Genomic DNA, 26,778 nt, shown 5'->3' with positions numbered 1-26,778 from the left:
CATCAAATTCAGGAGTTGAAATCGTCTGCAATTCCGATCTCGTATAATTCCGTGAAATACCCCCTTCAGGGGGTGACACGTGTATTGATACCAATGCAATAGTCCAGATCTGGTACAACTAATAAAACCTTAAGTCATTTAAATCAGATCTGGACCATTGCATTGGTATCAATACACGTGTCACCCCCTGAAGGGTGTATTTCACGGAATTGTCCGAGATTGGAATTGCAGACAATTTCAACCCCAAATTCAGGCTTCCATTGTTGAAAGCGAATAGGATGACCCATGACTTTAAGGCCTTTTCTTCTCCAGATCGCTGCCATGTCCCCTTCTGCCTCGAATTGGCATAGAATGTAACCGCGTAGCCGCAGCTTTGCGAATGTCGTTCAGTGACATATATTGGAAATTCGCCCTCCCTATTAGAACTCACAATCACAATTTTCGTGTGACTTCCCGCATGGATTGGTTCAGGTAATTGATCCATGTGTGGGAGAGTCCTACCCACCACCGTGGAATAAGATTTCTTCATAAGGCCTGGTCTTCCGTTTTCCTTGTTCGTTACTCCATTGTCGGCATCCAAATTGGTTTCCTTCGCCATTCTCAGAGGAGCATCTTCACCGATCACCTCTGGTCTCAATGGTTCCTTCGCATGGGGCGTCCAGTAGTTAGTTAGTAGAAGCTGGCGGCCCTCGTCTGGCAGCCTACCTCCTCCAGGAGGATTGCTGAAATCAGATTCCGTCGCGAGCATAGCCATCTGCAATGATAACATTTACATATAACATTTACATATCGGTAGATGAGTTAAGTTACCCAATTGTAGGAGCGAAGATAGTACAAAGCATTCTTTATACGATAACTCTTTCGTAAAACGCTTCTAATGTTTGAAGTGTTTAGAATTCTAAGATAACGCTTCTAATAGTTATTTTAAAAACAAAATTAATTTTTTTATTATATTAATTTTATATGAAGTGTTTCTTATACTCAGGTCATGCATTTGCATGGATTCCTTGCTTAGCTAATTTGTAAATGAACTCTCGGTGGAGGCTTATATTAGCATTTACATATGGGGATCACATCATCTCTTGATCACCCATTCACTTGCCTATATAAAAGGAAGGTAATGCTAGGCAACAAAACGAGGGTTTAAAAAATGTAGCTTGATTCTAATTGTAAGGTGATCTATAAATAATTCAAGAATGAAGAATGGCTTTCCTAGCATTGAGTTCATAATATTATTGTGGACTACCTTTTATTGTACCACATTTAGAACATGGAGAACCTAGGATACATATATTCCCTATAATTGTTAGATAAGTTGCTATTGAAACTTGAAGCTACAATTCCATTGGGGGTGAAGTCTGGCGTGTTTGGTTGGATTTTTAGAGCCTAGATGTAGCCTGATGACTCAATGCCATTCCTAGCTCAGTCCGGCCTGATGAAACCAGGGACATCGATATGCCAACCCTAGCACGACCCAGCCCAGCCAGCTCAAATTCTGATTCAAGTTGGTTAAGCTCGAACGCCACAGTGTATAGATGAGAATTCATTCCCCGTGGCCCTTCAAATGGCTGGGCAGAGGGGTAGGGTGGAGACCGAGTATAGGAAAAAGGCTAAAACTCTATAGGGTTCACATGGCCAGGCAGTGGAGTGGAGTGGAGTGGGGTGGGGTGAGGTGGGGTGGGGATCGAGTTTAGGGGAAATTCTAAAACTCTATAGGATTCGTAAACCCTAAAATGGTGAATGAACTGTCATCTATGAGTGAAGGAAATTATGATTTGAAAAATTATGTTTTCCAGAAATCTTCTAACATTTGGGCCTTGAGTTCAGGGATCTGTTTCTCTGTGAATTTTATGGAGGAGGATATAATACTGATGTGTTGATTTGCTCACTTGTTGGTAGAGAAAGCTAACTAACTAATCTGATTGTCTGAACCTGATTTATGTAATCTGTTGTTTCCTTCTAGATGGTATTCTGTTTTCATTCCAAAAGGAGAGATTTATATGGGTCCAACTAACCCATCGCCTCTTGCCGTGGATTAAAAAATTGGAATGGAATTATTGATCCGGAGTTATTGATTCAAAAGAGAATTAAAATATTAGGGTAGAATAAGAGACGGTCAACCGGTTTGTCCAAGAAAACAGTCAATCGACTTGTCTTTTCATTATTATTTAATTCAAATGTTGTTTTGTTGGCTGAAACTCAAGCTTCTCATTGCCTCTCATACCGTTGTTTTTCTATTTTATCTTTTTTTGAATTTTCTTTAAATGCATTAGTATCGAGTCACTTAAAAATATTATTTATTTACTTATTATTATTATTATTATTATTATTATTATTATTATTATTATTATTATTATTATTATTATTATTATTATTTTGTCTCATCCATCATCAAGATTATTGTTTATTTATTAACTTTTTTATCTTCTTTTGTCTATTCCATCATCACAAGTTTAATAATCTAATTTTTTGATCGTTATTGGATTACTATCGGTCTCAGCCAATACTAATTTGGATCAGTGTCTATCTCAATATTACATTCACAATTAGGGTTGCAACACATGGTTTTAGGATTAAAAGAATAAAAAAAAAAATTTGATAAAAGTATTGAATCTGTATTGTTCTCAACCAATATCGATATGGATCACTTAATCCTTCCATGGTGAAAATAGATTTAAATTCATCGGAACTCTCCACTCTCTAATGGAGGAATGACCCATGTAAAGTATTGATTGTAATTCTCAATGAATTTAAAAAATTTTAATAAGTTAGAGGTGAAAAGGAGGGATAATCTGAGTATTAAAAAAGAATAGGATACAAAAAGATGTAAAAGTTCAAAAGCATGAGATTATCAAAAAACAGCAAAAGGTAGAAAATTTTTAGTAAATATAGAGTAAGTGTAAGGAAGTGACTTGATCCAATTCCAAATCCTATAACTCGGCGTGCCTCAACATGAGTTCTATCGATTTCTAAATGAAGCCAAGTGAAAGTTTCTTCAATCCTTACGGCTATGTTTGGTTGTAAGGGGAATAAAAGAGAAGAAAAGTGAAATTTTCATACTTTAAAAAGAAATATATGTAATCATTACCCATGTGACCTTAACATTAACTTCAAATCATTATAAATTTGGTTATAAAATTTCACTTTACTTTACATCTAAAACCCTTTGCTATAATATGTAAAATAAAAATTACATGTAAAATATATCATTACTAAATATGATTAAAAAAATTAAGTAGTCTAGACAATTATATGGGGTAATGATTATAAACATTTCTTTTTAAAGTATAAAAATTTCACTTTTCTTCCCTTTAAATTCCCATTGCAATCAAACGGAACCTACCTAAGGTTTTTAACTACGGAAAAAGTATGTGTGAAATGGATGAAAATAAATCTAATTCGTTAATCTAAGACAAACCCACTCCTCATCCAAAACAACCAATTGCAATTCGTATCGATTTAGTGATGGTTTTTCATGGATGGTCGCACCCAGCACATGGTATTGTGTGAGAATATTTGGGGCCCATTGAGATAATTGAGATTGCTTTTTCAGTAAGCCCTGTACAAATAAAAAAAGGTCTGCTTTCCTTCTTCCTCTTTTTGGCTTTTAATCTTTTTCATTACCACAACCCAATCCTCCTACCCATGAAGACTGATTAGCCATCACTATATGAGGCTACCCCAAACATTTCATAAGGAAAGCAGACCATCCATGAACTTGCCCAAGAACTTGCCCACTCAAACTTACTTTATGTAGATGTATAAGTCAAGTCAAGGCCCCATACAAAATATCAAAGAAAGACAGCGATTTCGAAAGCTTCATCCAATTGCAAGAAAAAAAAATGCAAGGGAAGAGAAATGAAAATTTTTAAATATTAAAAAAAATTATACTATGTCAAACAATATCAATAACATCTAAAATCTTATCCCAACTTAATAAGATCGACTACATGGAGATTCCAAACAATGACTGAGTGCGAGGATCCATGTAGAATGATTGATGTCACAGATGACTAATTATAATAAGTGATGGCTATCAACTTAATGCACCACTACAAATTAATCACATGCTTATAAAGACAAATTATAATAAGGTATCGATTGTCTACCTGACGTATCATATAAATTAGTCAAGTCAAAATGCTCTACATGCATTATGCATAATCCACCATTCCACCGACTTTTATGTCGTTAACTCCAAATCATTACTCCGTAGCAGTTCAGACATGAAATTGTAGTTGATATATCCCATTAATCCATTTGAAAATAAGAGCATATTGAAGTAGCTTTGCTTTTTTCTAAAGAACCTTTAATAGTGGTGTACAGTGACATGGTATGCAATACCATTATTCCATGTTTCCACGACTTATAATCACAGGCCCCATATAAAAAGTAAAGGGAAAAGGACAAAGAACCGTAATTTCACGGTGGAATAATGGGTCAAGGGCCCTCTTAATCACCTTTGCGAGGCCAATCACGTATGGAGAGCTACTTGACAATTATTCTTGGTAGGATTTATGAAAAAGTAGAGAAAGCATCAAAAGAAGTCGAGGTGCCGAGGCCTTCTGCACATTTATGCAAATTGTAAGCCAAGAGAGTTCCTTCTCAGAGAGAGCAGTTTGAGCTTCTATCTTAATTCTATCTGCGACTGCAAGTTATGTTAGCCCAGGATTCAGCTCCCACTACTACCTTCACAAATGGATTTTCTAATGACGATGTGTTTCTCAACTTCCGGGGCGAAGATACTCGTAAGAATTTCACTGGCTTCCTTAATTTAGCTTTGAAAGACAAAGGAATCGATGTGTTTATTGATAGTAAAAAGTTGTGGACTGGAGAAGCCATTGGCCCAGTCTTGCATTGAGCTATTGAGGGCTCCAAAATCTCCATCCCTGTCTTCTCTAAAGGATATGCCCATAGTAAATGGTGCCTGATGGAACTTGCTCAGATTCATCTATGCCACATTTCCAAAGGTCAACTGGTCTTTCCCATATTTTTCTTCGTTGAGCCATCACATGTTCGGAATCAGATCGGAAGTTTTGAAAAAGCATTTCAGAAGCATGAGAAGAATTTTCAACCCCACATCATAGAGAGTTGGAAGAAAGCTTTGAGGGAGATAGGAAACTTGAAAGGAGAAATCATTGACAAAAATAAGTAAGTCTTTTTATGTTCATCCTTTATTACTTCCCCCATTCACTCCTTTCTCTCCCAATATATGGTTTGATTTTTAGTATTTTATATACATCCAACTGAATTACATACCTTATAAACATTTTTTGTTTTTCTTTTTGAAAAATAAAATATCATTTATAGCCGCAACATCTTTAAACACGTATTTATTTGTCGCGATATGCATGTTGCCATTCCTTCCTTAGATCCTACCCTTGTATCTCAAGCGATTTAAGATTTTTCAACAAATAGGATATTTAGAACGACTTTAACATATCACTAGGATTTCCTACTTTGTTTAAAGCCCTGGGTCATCAGGTTAATCATAGAAATTCAAATTTCCTCTTATGATGTAGGATATTTAATAGTTCATAGTCACTTAGTGTTGGAATAAAATAGTAAATTATGTTATCTTGAACCTTAGTTATCACTCCAGTGATATTTGTATTTAAGCCTCCACACCCTACTTATAAATGTAAGGATGCATTTTTTCCCTTTTTTTTTTTTTTTTTTTTTTTATATCAATTTTCACTAGTGTTTATTTATTTCTCATTACATCCTGCAAAAACTCAAAATTTATATCTTCTGTTTTTTTTACTAGATATTTTCATCTCATCAGTTGTTGTGATTTTCCTTTTGATATGAAATGATTGCAGGGATCAAGCAGAGATAGTTGAATTAGTTGCCAAAAGGGTTTTAGATGAACTGGTTAGTAGCACATACTTGGCTGAATGTAAATACCCGATTGGCATAGATTCTCGTGTAGAAGATCTATTATCTTTATTAAGCATTGGTTCTCATGATGTTCAATTCATAGGAATATGTGGTTGGAGTGGAATTGGGAAGACAACCATTGCTAAGGCTGTCTATAACCGCTATCGTTCAGCCTTTAATAAGCATAGTTTTGTTTCAGATGTTTGTAAACAAGCAAAGCAATGCATAGATCTTGCTTCTTTGCAGAAGCGAGTACTTAAGGATATTTTCAAAGCAAGCTTTGATATAGGTCATGATCATAGAGGAAAAAAATTGATGGAAGAAAGGCTTTGCAAGGAAAACGTTCTTCTTGTTCTTGATGATGTGGATAGTAAAGAACAACTAGACGCTTTGGCCAGTGAACTTAATTGGTTTGGTCAAGGAAGTCGGATCATAATAACAAGCAAAGATGAATATGTCTTGAATGTGGCTAAAATTGATAATGACAAAATCTATTGGCCTCAAGAGTTGGACCATCAGGAATCCCTTCAACTATTTAGTTTGCATGCCTTTTCAAAAGATGATCCTCCTGAAGATTATATGAAGCTCTCACATGATATAGTACGCTATTCGAGAGGGTTACCTTCAACTCTAGAGGCATTGGGGGATTATCTATCAGACATAAGTGACAAACAAGAGTGGAAAAAAACATTGCAAAAATTGAAAGCAGGTAAAGCTTCTATCTCTAGACTTGCATCTTTTCGCAAACAAAGAAAGAACACATGTTGTATGAAAAATAATCCCCTTAGTTGTCACCCACCACTTCATGGAAGCTTTGGAAACACCACCACTGTTGCTATAGCATCTAGAATCTTCGGAGGATGTCTGGATCTAAATAACCCCATGTCTATTGAAAGAGATGGAAACAAGCGATTCACTGATAGAGTTGGTAAGTGGCTCAAAACACCAAATTTCAAAGCTGCGACACATTTTCAACTAAATAGAGGCTTGTTATTGGGAAAACAGATGGCTATTATGCATGAAGGGGTCAAAGAAATTGGTAAGTTTTTCACCAGCAAAGAGTTAAAGAAGGCAACCAATAACTTCAATGAGAGTCGAATAATTGGGCAAGGAGGGTTTGGTACAATTTATAAGGGAATCTTACCAACCGGCCAAATGGTTGCCATTAAGAAATCCAAAACGTTGGACAATGGACAGATTCTACAATTTATAAATGAGGTTTTTATCCTCTCTCAAATCAATCACAGACACGTGATGAAGCTCTTGGGTTGTTGCTTGGAGACCAAGGTTCCATTGTTAGTTTATGAGTTCATCTCTAATGGGACCCTCTATGATCATATTCATTGCGAGAATCAAACAATCTTGCTTTCATGGGAAAATCGTTTAAGAATTGCTGTAGAAACAGCCGATGCACTATCCTATTTGCACTCTTCTCATTCAGTGCCTATAATTCATAGGGATGTCAAGTCTTCTAATGTACTACTATCTGATAACTACGATGTTAAAATATGTGATTTTGGAGCTTCAAGATTGCTTCCTCTGGATGAACCTCAAAAAACAACAATACTTCTGGGGACTCATGGGTACTTAGACCCGGAATGTTTGCCTACAGGTAAACTAACTGATAAAAGTGATGTTTATAGTTTTGGAGTTGTTCTAGCAGAGCTTTTGACTAGTAAAAAAGCAGTTTTCATAGACGAATCTGGGGAAATGATAGCTCTAGCAATGTATTTTGTATCTTCAATGGAAGATGGGAAGCTTTTTCATATTTTTGATGGTCGAATAGTAGATGATGGGAATAGAAAACAGTTATTTAGAGTTGCTGAGCTTGCAAGAAACTGCCTACATGATAGTAGGGACGACAGGCCGACAATGAAGGAAGTCGCACAGATGCTTGCTTCAATCCAAATGCTATTTGAGGAGACTAAGCTTGGTTTAGGTGCGCCATTACCAAGTTCTACTTCGGATCACTGCCAACATGATAAGGTACTGTTTTTAATGACTAGAGATCATACATTATGCTTATGTTGGTGAACAACATTGTAAAAAAAAAAAATTTTCTTTTTTTTCAAACACATCGTACAATTTATGAAGGGACCTTCTTTTTTTTTTTTTTAATTATCATATACTTCCATACATGACATGAATAGACCTCAACCCTTTTGGCTTGAATATATCTATTAACATTTAATTTTAAAGTTATTCCACATATTCATTAAAAAAAAAGAGTATTCATTCATGTTCACCGTTTTTTGTTTCTTCCACAAAAGGGATCATTTGTATTAAAAAGAAGAAAGAAGAAAATGAACAAATACAACCTGGTAATAGCCAAAAACTCCAACAACAAAGCTTAGATAGACCCTTCCACCTTTGGTATTTATGTTTATTGTTGTTTGTTATTTACCTTTTTTTTTTTCAAGAACAATTCTTTACTGTACCTTGTTTTATAGTATTTGTTAGCCAATAAATTGTAAGAAAGTAACTTTACTCTAAAAATGAATAAAATGAAAAAACATTTTTTTGGTAAACGATATAATGAGAATTCAACCCAGAGTTCTTTTGCAGCATTAGTGAATTAAGCTTGGTAGGAGTTAATTGAAATCCTACCACCCATTTGATTTGGTCTGGAGTTATGGTTAGATCAAATGAGTGATTATTTGATAAGATGTGAAATGGTCATCACACCTATTCCTCGGGAATGGTTCTTGTTTGGATAATCAAGCTTTATATTTCTTCCACATGTTGGTTAATTTGGGAGCCCAAAATAGATTTATCTAATTTGTTTTCTGACCAAATCTGGGTTGTATTGCAAGGAGGGCTATGTGAAGGGTTTTCCACCCTTAAACCAAGGTGTGTATTGAGAAGACAACAACAATAAACGATCCAATAAGAAAAAATCCAAGCCAAAATTTGTAAATATATCCCAAGCACATCTAAGGAAATTAAAGTTTCAAGAAACCAATAAAACATACGAAAACACTAAACAATTTCACGTGGAAAACCCTCTTGAAAAGAGAGGGCAAAAACCACAAGGCAAATCTTGCACCATTCCACTATAAAGGAAATGAGAGTACAAAGGTTACACTCAAGTGTTTCTTCTAAACTTGAGATTTCATAAGCAATTGGAGACAATACAAAAGGGATTACCTCACAAGAAGCCAAATCTAGTTCTCTTACAAAACCAGATCTCATAAAGACTCCTTGCTTTGATGAGAGCTCCAACTTGTATTAAAGAAACCAAAGCTTCAAGGCCAATCCCAAACACCCTTTGTCTCTCTAGCTCCTCCTTCTTCTTCTTCCCTTTTTCTTTCTCTTCCCTTATTTTTTTTTTCTCTCTTTTTTTTTTTTTTTTTCCAGCGCTTTCTCATGGCTGAACTTCAGAACATAAAAGAAAAAAAAAAAAAAAAAACAAAAGGCAAAAAGAAAACCTTTTAACGTTTCAGCTCCAAACCAACTCCACCCCTTATTAAATGGGGTTCCAACGTTCAACATGGGCTGGACAAATGGGGCTGGGCCCCACCAAAAATCTCCCCCTACAGCGCATGAGAGGAGATCCACCACACGACTCCTCATTTGGAGTCCATCCCAACCAAGGCTTTGCAAAGCTCAAGCTTCTCCTTGGGAACACCTTTGGTCATCATATCTGAAGGATTCTTCTCAGTATGATTCATCTTGAATCTTAGCAACTGCTTTTCCACAACTTCTTGTAGCCAATGATATCTCACATCAATATGCTTTGTGTGAGAATGATATATTGCATTCTTGCTCAAGTCCATAGCACTCTAACTATCATAGAATACTACATAATCTTCTTGCTTCAAACCCAACTCACCAAGGAAACGCTTCATCCACAACATCTCTTTTCCTGCTTCTATAGCAGCAATATACTCAGCTTTGGTTGTAGATAAGGCAACACACTTTAGTAATTTGGACTGCCATTACACAGCTCCCCCCGCAAAGGTAAACAAAGTCCCTGATGTAGATTTTCTTCCATCAAGATCACCTACCATATCTGCATCAGTAAAAGCTTCCAAAACTGGTTTGGAACCTCCAAAACTCAAACACAACTTGGAACTACCCCTCAACTACCTGAAGATCCACTTCACTACTTCCCAATATTCTCTACCAAGATTAACCAAAAATCTTTTTTACCACAACACCAACTGCATGGGCAATATCTGGACGTGTGCAAACCATTGCATACATTAAGCTCCCAACTGCAGATGAGTAAGGAACAGATGCCATCTCTCCTTTTTCTTTTTCAGTGGAGGGACAAGTCTTCTTACTCAACTTGAAGTGACTTGCAAGAAGTGTGCTAACTGGTTTAGCACCTTTCATGTTAAACCTCTCAAGAACCCGCTTAACATATTGTTCTTGTGACAACCACAACTTCCTTGCTTTCCTATCACGAACAATCTGCATTCCCAAATTTTGTCTTGCTGAGCCTAAATTTTTCATGTCAAATGACTTAAACAGTTCACCTTTCAACCTATCAATCATTTTGCAATCTTGTCCAACAATTAGCATATCAATAACATAAAGCAGAAGTATAATGAAGTTATCATCAGAAAAATTCCTGAAAAAAAAAAAAAAAAAAAAAAAAAAAAAAAAACACAATGATCTGCAGTTGTCCTTGTATAACTATGATCTGTCATGAATGAATCAAATTTCTTGTACCACTGCCTGGGTGCCTGTTTAAAACCATACAAGTTTTTCTTCAATCTGCAAACCATGTGCTCTTTCCCTTTCACTTCAAAACCTTCTGGCTGAACCATATATATTTCTTCCTCCAAATTACCATGGAGAAATGCAATTTTCACATCCAACTACTCAATCTCAAGATCCAAGCTTGTTGCTAAACCCAAGATAACTCGAATAGAACTCATCTTCACAACTAGAGAGAAGATCTCATCAAAATCATTTCCTTGCTTTTGTCCAAAGCCTTTTACCACCAATCGAGCTTTGTACTTCGCCAATTTTTCACCGTCTTTCTTGAGTTTGAACACCCATTTATTTTTCAATGCTTTTCTCCCCTTAGGAAGCTCTACCAAATCATAGGTATTGTTCTTCTTCAAAGAACTCATCTCATCTTGCATTGCCTTGATCCAGTTGTCTTTCTCATTACAAGACTTTGCTTCTTGAAGATTTTCTTGCTCCCCCTCATCAACAAAAAAAATATACTAAGAGCTAGGATACTTGGTTGATGGTTGACGCTCTCTTGTAGACCTTCTAACTTGAGGTTCTGAAATCTCTGGAGGAGGGGGCTGCTCTCCATGCTCAACACCCTCTTCATTTTGTACAGTTTCATCACCAACTATGTCTGAACCATTATAATCACCATGTTCTTCCTGTACCTCTCTCACATCTGTGACATTATATGATGGAGAAGAGACAAGTGAGGTGTTAGGAGCACTCTGAGCCTTGATCCTAGGCTCTGTAGTTTTTTCAAAATCTTCCAAAGTCTCATTTTCATGGAAGACCACATCTCTGCTTCTAATGATTTTCTTTTTTTTTTTGGATCCCATAACATGTAACCAAACTCATCACCTCCATAGCCAACAAACACACAAGGAACTACTTTATCATCAAGCTTTGTTCTCTGCTCCTTGGGCACACGTGCAAAAGCTTTGCAGCCAAATACCTTTAAATGAGAGTATGAAACATCTTTACTTGTCCATGCTTTCTCTGTTATATCAAAACCAAAAGGCACTGATGGAGATCTGTTGATTAGGTAGCAAGCAGTACGAACAGCTTCACTCCAAGAAGATATGAGCAGCCAACTCTAACGGCTTTGATAGCATAACTTCATGACCAAAACCATTAATCAGCTTCTGCTCCTTCACCGGAAAATTGGCAATCATTACGTGTTGATATTCGGTATCAACTACCAAATCGTTCTGATATATTACTAAGCTTGAGGAACTCGAGAAGGTAAAGATTTCACATTGTTCTGTGCAGTGAAGGTTGGGTGATTTTTTGCTGAAAAGAATGGTAAGTGGAAAGAGAAGCTCTGCGGTGGAGGAGATTGGGATTCCGACCGGAGGCCGGCCGCCTGATCGCGAAAAGTAGAGGCTCATTACGGATTTCCTGTGGCCCCAACAAACTCTTGAGACAGATTGCACGCCTGCACCTGCCGTGCCTATTGTGGTCGTTAGCAATACTGGCCTTTCATCCCTTCCCAAGAAATCCTACTCTAAAGCGGTTGGAGGCATTCTCCCTGACGTTGAAGACCTACCTGACCCTATTCATGCTGGAAATCTCATTAAAATCGTGATTCCCCAAGATGCCTATGAGGAACGCCTACTCCGGTATCGCTTCGCTTTGGTGGCCAGAATTAATTTTCGCTTTATTTCTTTGGATGAAGTTCGGAAGGAAGCTGTGAACTCTTGGAACCTTAAAGAGAAGGTTTTTATCAAACCTATGGGGTTAGGCTACACGTTATTCCAATCTGAGGCTGAGAAAGACATGACAAACATCTAGAAACAAAGTCCTATTAAGATCGAAAGGCAGTTTATTCGCTTTTAGCGGTGGAAGCCAGATTTTAATATCCATGATAAAACTACTATTTCTAAGCTTGTCTGGATTCGCTTCCCTGGGCTCCCCTTCGAATATTGGCATGAGCGGATCCTCCTATCCATGGCAAAAGCCGTGGGGCGCCCCCTGGACATTGATAAAAGAACACGAAATGCCTCCATATGGAACTTTGCTCGTGTCCTCGTGGAGATGGATATTTCAATGCAGCGGTTGGAAGAGATCCAGGTTGAACGGCAACAACCTGGAACAGGTGATCTCTTTTGGTTCAAACAAAAGATCGTCTATGAAGATGCATTGGGAAAGTGTGGTTTTTGCAAAAAACTTGGTCATACCATCCAAAACTACAAAGAGAAGCGCACCACAGATACCGCACGTAGAGAAAAGGATGATACTTGTGGTGTTGTTGGGGTTGTTTGGGTGGAGAAGACGTCTTTGGGGGCGGCTGGTGTGGAGGTTTCCGGCAGGAATGGTCGAGAGTCCTTATTAGGAAAGCATACAATTTCAAAATTGCCAACCATCTCCCATAATTGTGATCCAGCTTTGTATGGAAACTCTGATACGCAAGAGGGGATTATTGCTATTGAGTTACCTATTTTATAAGGATATTCCTCAGCCAATTTGAGGAATAATCCAATTGCAGATCGATTGGAAGAATCATGCAGCAGAGATGGATCGGTTTTCTTACACGGGTCAGACAGAATCAATGAGATAGACCAAACCACTGAGACTAACTGTATTCTAGAACAATGCGGTCTGGTTTCTCGAGGATGCGCAGCTAATCCAGATTTGGATGCTGGCCCTTGTCAGGTCTCTGTCCACAGTGGCTATGTGATCAATACCATTACTTCTAGTGCTATAGATAATGGTCACCTCACCCTCCACTATCCAGAAGTTGGCGCCATTGATGCGGCTGCCCTCCAGAAGGAACAATGCCACGGCATGGAAACAGTTACAAGAAAAAAGGGGAAACAATTGTTAAATGCGGAGCAGACTAGAAATTCTGACCATATTGCCTCTTCTAGATGTTTATGATGCGTGCCCTCTTCTGGAATATCAGAGGGATGAAGAAGGTTGCTGGTCGTGCAACCCTCAGCAACATTCTTCTAGACAAGCACCCTGATGTGGTTTGTCTAGCAGAACCAATGGTGGAGGTAGCTGCTTTCCCATCTCTCTTTTTTAATAAATTGGGATATGATGCATGCTTTATTCATAATATTCGTCCTGATAAAAACCCAAACCTATGGGTCATTTGGAAGAGGTCTCTCACCAAACCAACTATTATTTCCATGTCTGACCAGTTCATTTCTTTGTGTATAAATTGGAGAAACAATTCCATTTTTTTAACTTTTGTGCATGCGAGTTGTTTCCGAGCAACTAGAAGAGAGCTATGGATGGCTCTCGCAGCAACTCCATTTGGCTCCTCTCCTTGGCTAGTGACAGGTGACTTCAATGCCTCCCTCTTTTCGTACGAAAAAAAGGGTCCTGGAGCCTTTAATCTTGGGTCTGCGTCTGAGTTCAATGCGGCTGTGGATGCTTGCAACCTGCTATCAGTTCCTTCTCACGGGCGTAAGTTTACTTGGACGAACAACAGGAAGCGTCGGAATGTTTTGGCTATTCTGGACAGGTCTCTCTGTAATGAAGAGTGGATAAACCTCTTTCATGACTGTACCCAGGAGGTGATGCAACGCTTTTCTTCCGACCATTCCCCCCTGTGCATTACCTCGGATTTAATGTTGAAGCCTGCAAATTGCCCCTTTCGCATCCATCGATTTTGGACGGACCATGAGGAATTTATGGATGTGGTAAATAAGTCCTGGAGCGAACCAGTGGATGGCTATCCTATTTTCTCCCTTGCTCTTAAGCTAAAACGCCTCAAGCCTATTCTCAAGAGCTGGGCAAGATCAGTGTTCCCAAACCTGGATGCGGAATTAAAAGCTGCAAAGGATGACCTTCAGCAAATCTAATCTTAGATAGATGCCTCTGGTATTGATGACCATCTTTTTAATTTGGAGGCCGATGCTAAATCCAGATACTTGAAAGCTCTTCTTGACCATGAAAAGCTATGGGCGGAAAAGGAAAGAAATAGATGGCTCTCTCAAGGTGACCGAAACTCTAGGTTCTTCCACTTATCTGCGAAGATCAGAAGGGTGAAGAACTCGATTCGCTCTCTTCAAAAGGCTGATAGTACAACTACATCAAATCTGGATGATTTGGCTATTCATGTTGTGGAGTACTATGAGGCTATCCATAAAGCCAGCCCCACCCTTGAGCATGGAGCGCTTTTGGACTGCATTCCCCATATCCTTGACGACCTTGACGTTAGAGGATTGGAAGCCATCCCAAATGATCAAGAAATCAAGCTTGCAATATGGACCTGGACCCTGATAGTTCTCCAGGCTCAGACAGTTTCTCTGGTGCTTTCTTTAGACATTGTTGGGAGCTGATTGGTTTTGATGTCTGCCGTGCTGTGAAGAGATTTTTCAGATCTGGAACCCTTCCTAAAGGAATCAATAATAGCTTCTTGGTCCTCATCCCGAAAATGGAAGGTGCAACCTCTCTGGACAAGTTTAGGCCAATTTGCATGCAAATTTTTTTCTGTAAAATCTTGTCCAAGGTTTATGGCCACAAGGCTCTCTTCTCTCCTCCCTAAGCTCATCTCAGAAGAGCAAGGTGCCTTTCAGAAGGGCAAGGTAATTCAGTCCAATATCATCCTGGCTTCAGAGTTAGCTAACCTCATGTTTGACTATACAAGAGGTGGAGGTATGGGGATAAAAATAGATATCCAGAAAGCCTTTGACACTGTTCCTTGGAGCTTTCTTTTCCAAGTCCTGAAAAAGTTTGGTTTCCCTAATACTTGGATTGCTTGGTTGCATCAAATTCTTCATTCATCCAGAATTTCAGTGTTGCTCAACGGAGGTTCGGTTGGGTTCTTTGGTGTTGAGCGAGGGCTGCGTCAGGGTGACCCCATCTCCCCCCTTTTATTTATCCTTGCCGAGGAGGTCCTGTGTAGGGGAATCCGCCTTATGCTTTAAGACAAGAAACTGCAAGCCATCAAGGGTCCTCCCGGTGTCCAAATTCCTGGTTTTCTCCTCTTTGCAGATGATATTTTCTTCTTTTTAAATGGCTCCATCAGATACGTTAGACATTTCAATGACTTCCTTACAAAGTATCAGCAGTTTTCCGGTCAACAAATCAACCTCGACAAGAGTAAACTTTTTATGGGGAAGATGTCTCTAGATAGGAAGCAACTCATCTCTGATACCCTTGGAATCTCCATCTACAACTTCCCTACAAAATATCTGGGAGTGGAAATTTTCAAGGGTAGGGTCACTCATGAACCTCTACTCCCGGTGATAGATAAAATTAAATGAAGGATGGCTGGTTGGAAAGGAAAGCTCCTATCCATGGCTGGTAGGGTGGAACTGGTTCGATCTGTTATATCTGGTATGCCATCCCACAACTTCTCTGTATACTGGTGGCCTAGCTCCTTACTGAATATCATGGAGAGATGGATGCGGAACTTCATTTGGAGTGGTGATCCTGAAACAGCCAAAGGAGTTACAATCAATTGGGACTCAATCTGCAAGCCTAAACAAGAAGGAGGGCTTGGAATTAGGCGGTTGAGGGATGTCAACAAAGCTCTTCTCTGTAAGCAGGTATGGAATATAAAGCACTCATCATCAGCCCTGAGCAACATTATTAATGCTCGCTTTCTGAGGAAAAATGGGAAGCTTAAGAAGGGGTATAAATCTTCCACAATTTGGGCAAGCCTTCGAAGAATGTGGTCTCTTATCTCTCGCAAAGAGCGATGGGTGGTAGGTAATGGGGTATCTATAAACTGCTGGAAAGATAGATGGGTTGACTCTGAATCTTTTCAAGAAATAACGGGTTTGAGAGAAGAGTTGTTTGCATCTTCCTCCATGAAAGTTGCGGACTTTATTGACAATAATGAATGGAACTTCCCCACGGTTTCATCTTCTCTTCTTCAAGATTTTTTTGTAGCTGCTTCAACCATCAATATCCCAAGGGGTAACATAGAAGATAAATGTGTTTGGACCCTCTCCACCTCTGGTCAATTCAATACCTTCTCCGCCTGGAATGATATTCGCCGCCGAAATCCCAAGGTTCCTTGGCATGAGTTGGTCTGGATGAAAGGCCTCTCTCCTTGACAGTCAACCTTTGGCTGGCGTCTGTGTCACAGGAAGCTTTCTACTGATGACAACATTAGGAAAAAAAGGCATCTCTTTAGCCTCCAAATGCATCATGTGTGGTATCCACTCTGAGACTCTGCCCCATCTCTTCTTAAATTGCAGTGTATCTCGGACTCTTTGGGAAAATTTCTTGAGCTGTTTTGGGTTGATTTGGAAGGATCAATCCTCCATTGCTGAATTGATCTCCTGGTGGAAAAGAAAGCGAAGAATTTTGTCGGTAAAGGACCCTTGGGCGGCTGGCTTGATAATAGTGACCGACACTATTTGGCAAGAAAGGAATCATGGATGGCATGGCGGTAAGAGTAGGGATGCCTCTCTGCTGTTCAATAAAATCTTGAGGATGCTTAAGGAGTCCAATCTCAACTTAAAAGGGGTCATTCATTCTGCTGCTGATCTTCTTTGCTGCAGGAAGCTAGGGTTGCAAGCAGCTCCAGGCGACCCTCCCTCCATTCTTGAAGTCATTTGGTGCAACCCTCCACTCGCCTGTCAAAGCTAAACATTGATGGTAGCTCCATGGGGAACCCTGGTCGAGCAGGAGGTGGGGGCGTCATTTGAGACTCCCATGGGAAAGTTATATTCTCCTTCAAGCACTTCCTTGGCATCAGTACGAACTACTATGCAAAATTCATAAGTTTCCTTCATGGTATCCGCCATGAAATGGGTCAAAGGATTACAAACTTGTGGATTGAAACTAACTCTGTGGTAGTAGTCACCGCTGTTCAAAGTAAGTCCCTCCCTTGGTTTGCCCTGCAAGAGTGGCTCTCTCTACAGCATTACCTCAATTCTATCTCCTGGAAGATTACTCATTGCTTTAGGGAAGCCAATCCCATTGCGGATTACCTTGCAAAATCAGCTGCAAAAACAGGATTATCTGGAACCATGGAGGAATTTTCTACTCATATTATTGAGGAAATTAGATGTGATTCTTTCTCCAAACCAAGATTTAGATTCTGCAGATAGCTTTGGAGGATCCTGCTAATGGCAATGCCGAAGGTGGGGTCCTTTATTTAGCTTCGAATCTTTTGGTTTACCTTTAAATATTTTTCTCTTCTTCATTTTAATACAATTTTGATTTCTAGCACACACAAAAAAAAAAAAAAAAAAAAAAAAAAAAAAACCAGCTTCACTCCAAAATGGCTTGGGCAACTTAGCCATTCTTAACATGCATCTAACTCTTTCAACAATAGTACGATTCATCCTCTCAGCCACACCATTATGTTGTGGGCTACCAGGAACAGTCTTCTCATGTCTAATTCCATGCCCTAAACAATAGCTTTCAAATTGAATAGAAGTGTATTCACCTCCATTATCAGTTCAGAGACACTTCAATTGCTTTCCTGTTTCTCTCTCCACCATGGCATGAAATCTTTGAAAATGTTGGAACACCTAGTCTTTTGTTCTAACAAAATACACCCACACTTTTCGTGAAGCATCATCAATAAAAGTAACAAAATATCTATTGCCACCAAGTGACTCAACCTCAAGTGGATCACAAACATCAGAGTAAACCAAATCTAACAGATTAGATTTTTTAACAGAGGATTTCTTAAGTGATACTCTATGATGTTTGCCAAATAAACAATTATCACAAGGGTTCAATGACATACCTTTGGCAAAGGGAATGAAAGACTTCTTTGCCAAAATTTGTAACCCCTTCTCACTCATGTGAGCCAGCCTCTTGTGCCACAAATTTGGTGAAGAATCATCTTCAACTGCATTCAACCATTTGTACATATCTTCATGTATATCTTATAAAGTGTGTGGCAGGCTTCTCCCCTAGCAAGCACTAGTGACCTTTTACAAGCTTCCATCTTCCATTGCTAAAATGGCTCTCATATCCAAGCCGATCCAAGGCATTAACAGAAATCAAGTTTGAAGACAAACATCACCAATTTCAATAACTCTTGAGTAGCTACTATTTCCCATTTTCATAGTCCCAAAGTCTCCTGCTCTATAAGAAGTGAAGAATTCTTTAATGGGGGTGGCATGAAAGGATGCCATTGAGTCAACTACCCACTCAACATCATTATCTACAACATGGTTACATTCTTCTTCTTGAAAAGAAAGCACCACCACATCTTCAGAATCAGAACAGTGGCTGTGGTGTTCTTATCCTCTGAACTCTTTTGATTTTTCCCCTTTTTCTGTTCCTTCTTCAATTCCCAACAGTTTTTTCTTCAAATGACCTACTTTGCCACAGTGATGACACTTTCTTTCTTCTCTAAATTTTGACCTGCCTCTAGATTTTTTGTGGTTCCTTGGTCCTTTACTCTTACTCCTTCCCTTGTTCTCTGTGACAAGAGCCTGTGTATTATCTGAACCCATATCTTTTCTTCTAGTCTCTTCATTAAACATGCTGTCTTTCACAACACTCAAAGACAATACACCTTCTTAAGCAGAATTGTTTAATGAAACAACTAAGGTCTCCCAAGTGTCAGGCAAAGAGCTCAAAAGTAGTAATGCTTGCAATTCATCATCCAAGGTCATTTTTACTGTTGCCAATTGGTTCACTAAGCTTTGAAATTCACTTAGGCGTTCCGCAACTAAACGCCCCTCTTTGAGCTTCAAATTGACAAGTTTTCTGATCAAGAAAACTTTATTTTGTGTAGTTTTCCTCTCATAGAGACTCTCCAATTTTTTCCAAAGTGCCTGGGCATTAGTCTCTTTAGCAGCATGATGAAATACACAATCATCAATCCACTTATTGATAGTACCAATGGTTTTCCTATTCATCCTATCCCATTCTTTGTCAGTTTTACCATCTGGCTTGGCTTCGGCTCCCTTAATTGGACCATACAAGTCACTAGAATAAAGAATGTCCTCCATCTTGGGCTTCCATATTGAGTAATTCGGACCGGTAAGTTTAATCATTGTACCAGATGATTCTTCCATCCCAACACACACCAAATAGTTGAAATAAATCAACTAACAACCTTGTTCTGATACCACTTGAAGAGATTTCCACCCTTAAAATCAAGGTCTGTATTGAGAAGACAACAACAATAAACGATCCAATAAGAAAAAATCCAAGCCAAAATTTGTAAATATATCCCAAGCCCATCTAAGGAAATTAAAGTTTCAAGAAACCAATAAAACACACAAAAACACCATGCGATTTTACGTGAAAAACCTTCTTGAAAAGAGAGAAAACCACGGGGCAAATCTTGCATCATTCCACTATAAAGGAAATGAGAGTACAAAGGTTACACTCAAGTGTTTCTTCTAAACTTGAGATTTCATAAGCAATTGGAGACAATACAAAAGGGATTACCTCATAAGAAGCCAAATCAAACTCTCCTACAAAACCAGATCTCACAAAGACTCCTTGCTTTGATGAGAGCTCCAACTTGTAGTAAAGAAACCAAAACATCAAGGTCAATCCCAAACACCCCTTGTCTCTCTAGCTCCTCCTTCTCCCCTTTTTCTTTCTCTTCCTTCTCTTTCTCTCTCTTTCTTTCTTTTTTTTTTCCAGCTCTTTCTCATGGCTGAACTTCAGAACAAAAAAAAAAAAAAAAAACAAAAGGCAAAAAGAAAACCTTTTAACGTTTCAGCTCCAAACCAACTCCACCCCTTATTAAATGGGGTTCCAACGTTCAACATGGGCTGGACAAATGGGGCTGGGCCCCACCAACACTATGGCTATGACCCTCTTGGGTCTTAAGGATGAATTGTCACATTTAGGATTTCTTCTCCTTTATCACGTGTTGTGGGAGCAATTGGGATGTTGATTGTTTTCGTATTATTGTTGATATTAATTTCATGACATAAAATTAAGAAACAAAAATAAATATAATAAATTAAATACAAGTGTGTACCATTGGGATGTTAATTGTTTTTGGAATTTAGATTTTTCTTGTTTTATTCTTGGTTTTTGCACTGACCAAAATAACATTTGGGAACAAGAATGTTATCTCCCAATGGACCAATGCGCACACATATAGGGAAATAGAATCAGACTGAAAAAATGCCCTTCTCCAGGCTCCGCATCCTCATGCATGTGGACGTAAAGTACACTTGGTGGTAGAGTTCTTTAACCCATTTTAATATTTTATATGATTTTGCACTGCAAAACCACTTGATATTTTTAACCATTTTGTATCTATGATCTCTGTTCAACATGGAATCTCTGTTCTATTTTTTTTGGTCAGTCATGCTTTCATTTTTAATCTTAAAGTTAATAAATTTCAGGTACATGAAGATTGGTTAAGAAATGATGATGGGTACGAGTATTTCACCTGCTCCTCATTGGCTGAGACAGATGAGTGTAATATTTCTTGGAGCTGGTCAACCCTCGAGGTGAGTTAAAAGGAAGCACCATTTTCAATTATTGGATTCAGCTACTTACATTCTTACAAAATTTCTTCCACTCGATTGCTGATTATTTTTTCTTGTGAATAAGCAATTTGATATTTGTATCTCTGTTCTCTGTTCAATATGGAATCTTTGTTCTATTTTCTGCTCTATTTAATAGTAATTTTTAATTGTAGTCTTATTAAATTTCACTAGCAAAGTATTTAATGCATCAGATACATGGGTAGATAACCATTACTGATCCTAGATATTTAGTCCCAATCGAAGATGGAAAAATGTTCTCAATCTATATCAACCTAGTCTTAATTCATTATGATTGTAAAGTCTAGAAGCAAACTCTTGAACCCTTCATACATCAGAAGCTTGGATTCCCAACCATTGGGATCCTTGGGCACTCATATCCTCTCTTTCTATTTTCTGAGGCCCCATATTCTTCATTGCACCATTTTTGTGCAAATAAAATTTAATGGAAGGATATCTGAATCCAAGTGGTTCCACAGCTACTGATAGAGTTAGTAATTAAGTGGTTCAAAATACCAGATTTCAATGCTGCAGCACATTTTTCACAAAATAGAGGCTTGCTATTGGAACAAAAATTGGCTATGCATAAAGAGGTCAAAGATATTGGTAAGTTTTTCACCTGAAAAGAGTTAATGAAGGCAATCAATAACTTCCATCAGAGTCAAATAATTGGGAATGGTAAAGTTCATAAGGGAATCTTACCAATCGGCCAAATAGTTGCCATTAAGAAATCCAAAACGTTGGACAATGGACAGATTCTACAATTTATAAATGAGGGTTTTATCCCCTCTCAAATCAATCACTGACACGTGATGAAGCTCTTGGGTTGTTACTTGGAGACCGAAGTTCCATTGTTATCTTATAAGTTCATCTCTAATGGGACCCTCTACAATCATATTCATGGCAAGAATAAAACAGTCTTTCTTTCATGGGAAAATCGTTTAAGAATTATTGCAGAAACAGCTGATGCACGATCCTATTTGCACTCTTCTCATTGAGTGCCTATAATTCATAGGGATGTCAAGTCTGCTAATATACTACTATCTGATAACTAAGAGGCTAAAATATGTGATTTTGGAGCTTCAAGATTGGTACCTCTGGATCAAGCTCAAAAAACGACAATGATTCAAGGGACTTATGGGTACTTAGACCCAGAATGTTTGCCTACATGTATACTAACAGATAAAAGTGATGTTTATAGTTTTGGAGTTGTTCTAGCAGAGCTCTTGACTGATAAAATGGTGATTTTAAAAGAAGAATATGAGGAAATTGGCTCTAGCTATGTATTTTGTATCTTAATGGAAGATGAAAAGCTTTTGTAGAAATGCAACCCTAAAAAACGATGCAGAAGGTAATGAAAAAACAAGAATAAACAATACACACAAGTTTACGAGGTTCGGTAAGATTGCCTATGTCCTCAGTGAGATGAGATTCTGCTTCACTATCAATGGAGAATAATTACAACACTCATCCTCACACCTCTCAGAATTGCTTGCCGAGAAAGTAAACTACGCTATAAAAATATAGTGAAAAACCCTAATTTGAAAAGTACAAAACTGCCCTCAACAAAATAACCCTACACCCTCACTATGCAGGGGGGCCTCCTGCCCCCTTGTAACCCCAATGGCCACTTACCGGCAAGTGAGACTACCATTATGTTCTGTCGGGGCACCTACACCAGTACTCCCTGAATTAAACTGTGACTGAATACAAAAACATCGTATACTAACAATCTCCAGTTTGACTTGAATTCTGTTGAGCCTCCTGTAAAGATAACTTGTAGATATCTTCATCATGAGGTACAAACCTGCACCTATTTGGTACGTCCCTCATCTTCAATAATGAGTAATATTAACCAAGTCCAAACAAGACTTGAACTTCTCTGTAGTGACCAACTTGGTAAGCACATCTGTAGGATTGCGATCTGTATGAATCGAATCGGCGCCTGCACCAAAACTCCCTGGATTAAACTGCGATGGAATACAAGACATTGTACACCAACAACTTTCTCATATTCTTAATGATGGAATAATAATTGATAGGAATAAGAAAAAAAAAATTAGAATTGTTGAGCTTGCAAGAAACTGCCTAAATGATAAAAGGGACGATAGACCGACAATGAAGGAAGTGGAAAAGATGCTTGCTTCTTTTGAAATGCTGTTTGAGGATACTAAACTTGGTTTAAGTGAGCCATTACCAAGTTCTATTTCGGATCTCTACCAACATGATAAGGTAATGTTTTTAGTGACTAGGAATCATGCGTTATGCTTATGTTGCTGAACAGTACTTTACAACTTTTTTTTTCAAACACATAGTACAACTTTTATGAAAGATCTATTCTTTTTTTTTTAATTATCTTATACTCCCATACATGACATGAATGGACCTCAATCCCTTTGGCTTGCATATATCTATCAACATTTAATTTTTAAAGTTATTCCACATATTCATACAAAAAAAAAAAGAGTATTAATTCATGTTCAGCTTTTTTTTTCTTCCACTAAGGGGATCATTTGTATTAAAAAGAAGAAAGAAGAAAATGAACAAATACAATCTCACAATAGCCCAAAACTGCAACAACAAAGCTTAGATAGTCCCTCCACCTTTGGAATTCATGTTCATCATTGTTTGTTTGTTACTTTTTTTGCTTTTGTTTTGTTTTGTTTTTTTTTTTTTTTTTCAAGAACAATTCTTCACTGTACCTTGTTTTATAGTATTTGTTAGTCAATAAATTGTAAGAAATAAATTTTACTCTAAAAATGAATAAAATGAAAAATCTTTTTTTTTTTTTTTTTTGGGTAAACGATATAATGAGAAATTAACCTACAGTTCTTTTGAAGCATTAGTGAATTAAGCTTGGTAGGTGTTAATTGAAATCATACCACCCATTTGAGTTGGTCTGGAGTTAAGGTTAGATCAAGTGAGTGATTATTCGATAAGGTGTGAAGTGGTCATCACACCTATTCCTCGGGAATGGTTCCTGTTTGGATAATCAAGCTTTATATTTCTTCTACATGTTGGGTAATTTGGGAGTCGAAAATAGATTTACCTAATTTGTTTTCTGACCAATATGAGTTGTATTGCAAGGGGGCTATGACTGTGACCCTCTTAGGATGTTAATTATTTTCGCATTATTGTTGATGTTAACTTTAAGAAGAACAAAGGGAGATATTTTAGGTTTTCAATTGTATACTAGTAAGTTACTTTTGTAAGATCCAAACTCCAGGATCATGTCATAAAATTTAGAAATACGAGTGTGTCATTGATTGTTTTCATATTTTAGGTGTTACCTCCTATTGTATTTTTTGTCCACAAAGATAGAGAAGTGGAATCAAACTGTGAAAATACGCCCATCTTCGGGCTTCACATCCTCGTGTGTGGACCTAAATTACACTAGGTGGTAGTGTTCTTTAACCGAATTTAATATTTTATGCGACTGTACTGCAAAGGAACCATTTAATATTTTCAACCATTTTGTATGTCTGTTCACTGTTCAACATGGAATCTCTCTGTTCTATTTTTAGCTTAGTGATGCTTTTTAATAGTCATTTTTAATTTTAAAGTTAACAAATTTCAGCTACATGATGCTTGGTTAAGAGACGATGATTGGGACGAGTATTTCACCTGCTTCTCTTTGGCTAATACAATAAGTATCAGAACTGAATCGGCTTGGGTAAGATTTGATGATTCTAATGGGGAAGTATGTTCCACCAGCACCTCATTTGTTAGTACAGTTGGGTGTGATGAGTTATCTGAGGTGATCAATCCTCAAGGTGAGTTACAAGGAAGCACCATTTTCAATTATTGGATTCAGCTGCTTACGTTCTTAAAAAATTTCTTCCACTCGATTGCTGACTATTGTGTATTGTGAATAAGAAATTTGATATTTGTAGCTATTTTGTATCTTTGTTCTCTGTTCAATATGGAATCTTTGTTCTATTTTCTGTTCTATTTAATAGTAATTTTTAATTATAAACTTATTTAATTTCACTAGCAACTTATACATTAATACATCAGATACATAGGTCATTAATCATTATTGATCCTAGATAGTTAGTTCCAATGGAAGATTGAAGAAAGGTCTCAATCTATATAACCCTAGTCTTGATTTATTATAATTGTAAAGTCCAGAAGCAAACTCTTGAACCTTCAATCCTTCATACATCAGGAGCTTGGATTAGCAACAATTGGAGTCCTTAGGCATTTATATCATATCTCTATTTTCTGAGGGCCCCATATTCTTCATTGTACATTTTTTTTTATGCAAATAAATATTTTTCTTTGTATAAAACATTCCTATTTTTAAATGTTTTAGACAATCAAGAGAAAAAAAAGTTGATATAAATAGTAACTTCTTTTTCTATGCCCTGAGCCGATTCTGCTTGTTGATTAAATGGAATCTGTGTTAAAAGTATTTAATATTTAAAAGAGAAAATTCTCAATCTCATTTCAATGGGGAGCAGAATCGTAAAATCAGCTGTGAGGGATAAAAGTCTCATTTACGATTTTGAATGAGAGAAAGAACTGAGGAATCCTCTTTTTGATTCTGACTTTCCCACTTCAATTGTCGTTTTTCTTTCTGTTGTTTTGAAAGTAGCTGCTTGAGCTTCAGCCACTCAAATTTTCGATATTCCTTTTAGTTTCTCATAAAATGATTGACATCTTCTTTTGGAAGGAAAAATCTTAAATAATTGGGGACTAGCCTTATATTTTGCGTTAGCCTTCTTATTCATACAACTCAAAGTTACGTTTTGTGACGGGCTTTGAATCCATGAAAATATAGTCATGTGTGTGATGATCATCATCTTCTTAAGAAAATGTCATTCTATAAGAAGAAATAAAGACGATGGAAGAAGGCAGCTTCCACATCCCAGCCTGGTTCAGTCAGTAAATTGATTCAAACCAAATAAGTTGAACCAATTAAATGTACAGTAAGATGCAAAGTAGGGGAGTAAGCGCCTTCTTTATTGGGTTGCACACTGCTTCCTTGGTGAATGCTAACAATTTGTGGATTGAAAGTGATACGCAAGCAATGGTAAACTGCAACAATAATGAAAGAATCCCATGGCTCTTCCAGCAAAAATGGTGGTACTATAAAGAATATTTAGACAACATTTCATGAAGGATCTCTCATTGCTTTAGGGAAGGAAATATGGTTGCCGATAGATTGGCTAAAAGCGCAGCATCAACTCAGTTGACTAGAAGCTGGAATCCCACACCTTCTTTTGTAATTCATGACATCAATTGGGACCCTCAATTGAGGCCAAGATTTATATTTTTTTAATTGGTTTTTTTTTTTTTCTGAATTGGTTTCCACTCTGCTAATGGTAATGTCGAAGGTGGATTGGTAACTCAATGGTTTGATTTTCTCATCCTTTGAGCCTGTAATTCTTACACTCATCAATATATTCATTTGCTGAATTTTAGAAAAAAAAAAAAAGAAGAGAATGATTACATACTACTAGACTGTGAAAATTAGTCTTCTTGTTGGAGCAATGTTAACTAGTCATTCCCATCATCGTAGTCAGTGGTGGCAAATAGGTGGGCTAATCTAGGACACCTTGGCCCAGCCTTGTCCAATCAGGGCAAGCCCGGGCTGGCTTATCAGCGCTGTAGGATTGGGTTTGGTTTGAATTTTGTAGGCTGAGTCAAGGTTCAAGGTGGGCCTCGGCCTAAATAAGATGATTCAGAGTTTGGTTAAGATTTTAAGAAGCCCAAACCTATTGCAACCTTACGTACAACATGCCCTTCTCCCTTAAAAGATAATAATTAAAAGACAAGTATAAAAGTAGGGAAGTGATCAAATTAGATCAATGTCTAA

The 26,778-nt window shown here is 37.7% G+C and overlaps 1 protein-coding gene across 1 annotated transcript; it reads left to right on the top strand.

The window, feature by feature from the left end:
* Nucleotides 1-4,581: 4,581 nt before the first annotated feature.
* On the top strand, nt 4,582-24,828 carry LOC122064452. The gene is made up of 4 exons (XM_042628149.1): nt 4,582-5,151; nt 5,823-7,866; nt 20,814-20,921; nt 24,535-24,828. The coding sequence occupies exons 1-4, from the start codon at nt 4,931-4,933 to the stop codon at nt 24,826-24,828; spliced, it is 2,667 nt and encodes an 888-aa protein (XP_042484083.1). The 5' UTR covers nt 4,582-4,930.
* The last annotated feature ends 1,950 nt before the right edge of the window (nt 24,829-26,778 follow it).

Source organism: Macadamia integrifolia, unplaced genomic scaffold (assembly GCF_013358625.1).
Source record: "Macadamia integrifolia cultivar HAES 741 unplaced genomic scaffold, SCU_Mint_v3 scaffold1653, whole genome shotgun sequence".
NCBI lineage: Eukaryota > Viridiplantae > Streptophyta > Magnoliopsida > Proteales > Proteaceae > Macadamia > Macadamia integrifolia.
The sequence above is the reverse complement of the archived record's forward strand: the minus strand, read 5'-3'. Positions and strand labels throughout refer to the sequence as shown.

Excerpts from the sequence above, each read along its gene's own strand:
- LOC122064452 (XM_042628149.1), top strand. The coding sequence starts at position 4,931 with ATGGAACTTGCTCAGATTCATCTATGCCACATTTCCAAAGGTCAACTG. Across the intron at positions 7,867-20,813 it reads ATCACTGCCAACATGATAAG|GTACATGAAGATTGGTTAAG; the intron begins GTACTGTTTTTA and ends AATAAATTTCAG. Across the intron at positions 20,922-24,534 it reads GGAGCTGGTCAACCCTCGAG|CTACATGATGCTTGGTTAAG; the intron begins GTGAGTTAAAAG and ends AACAAATTTCAG.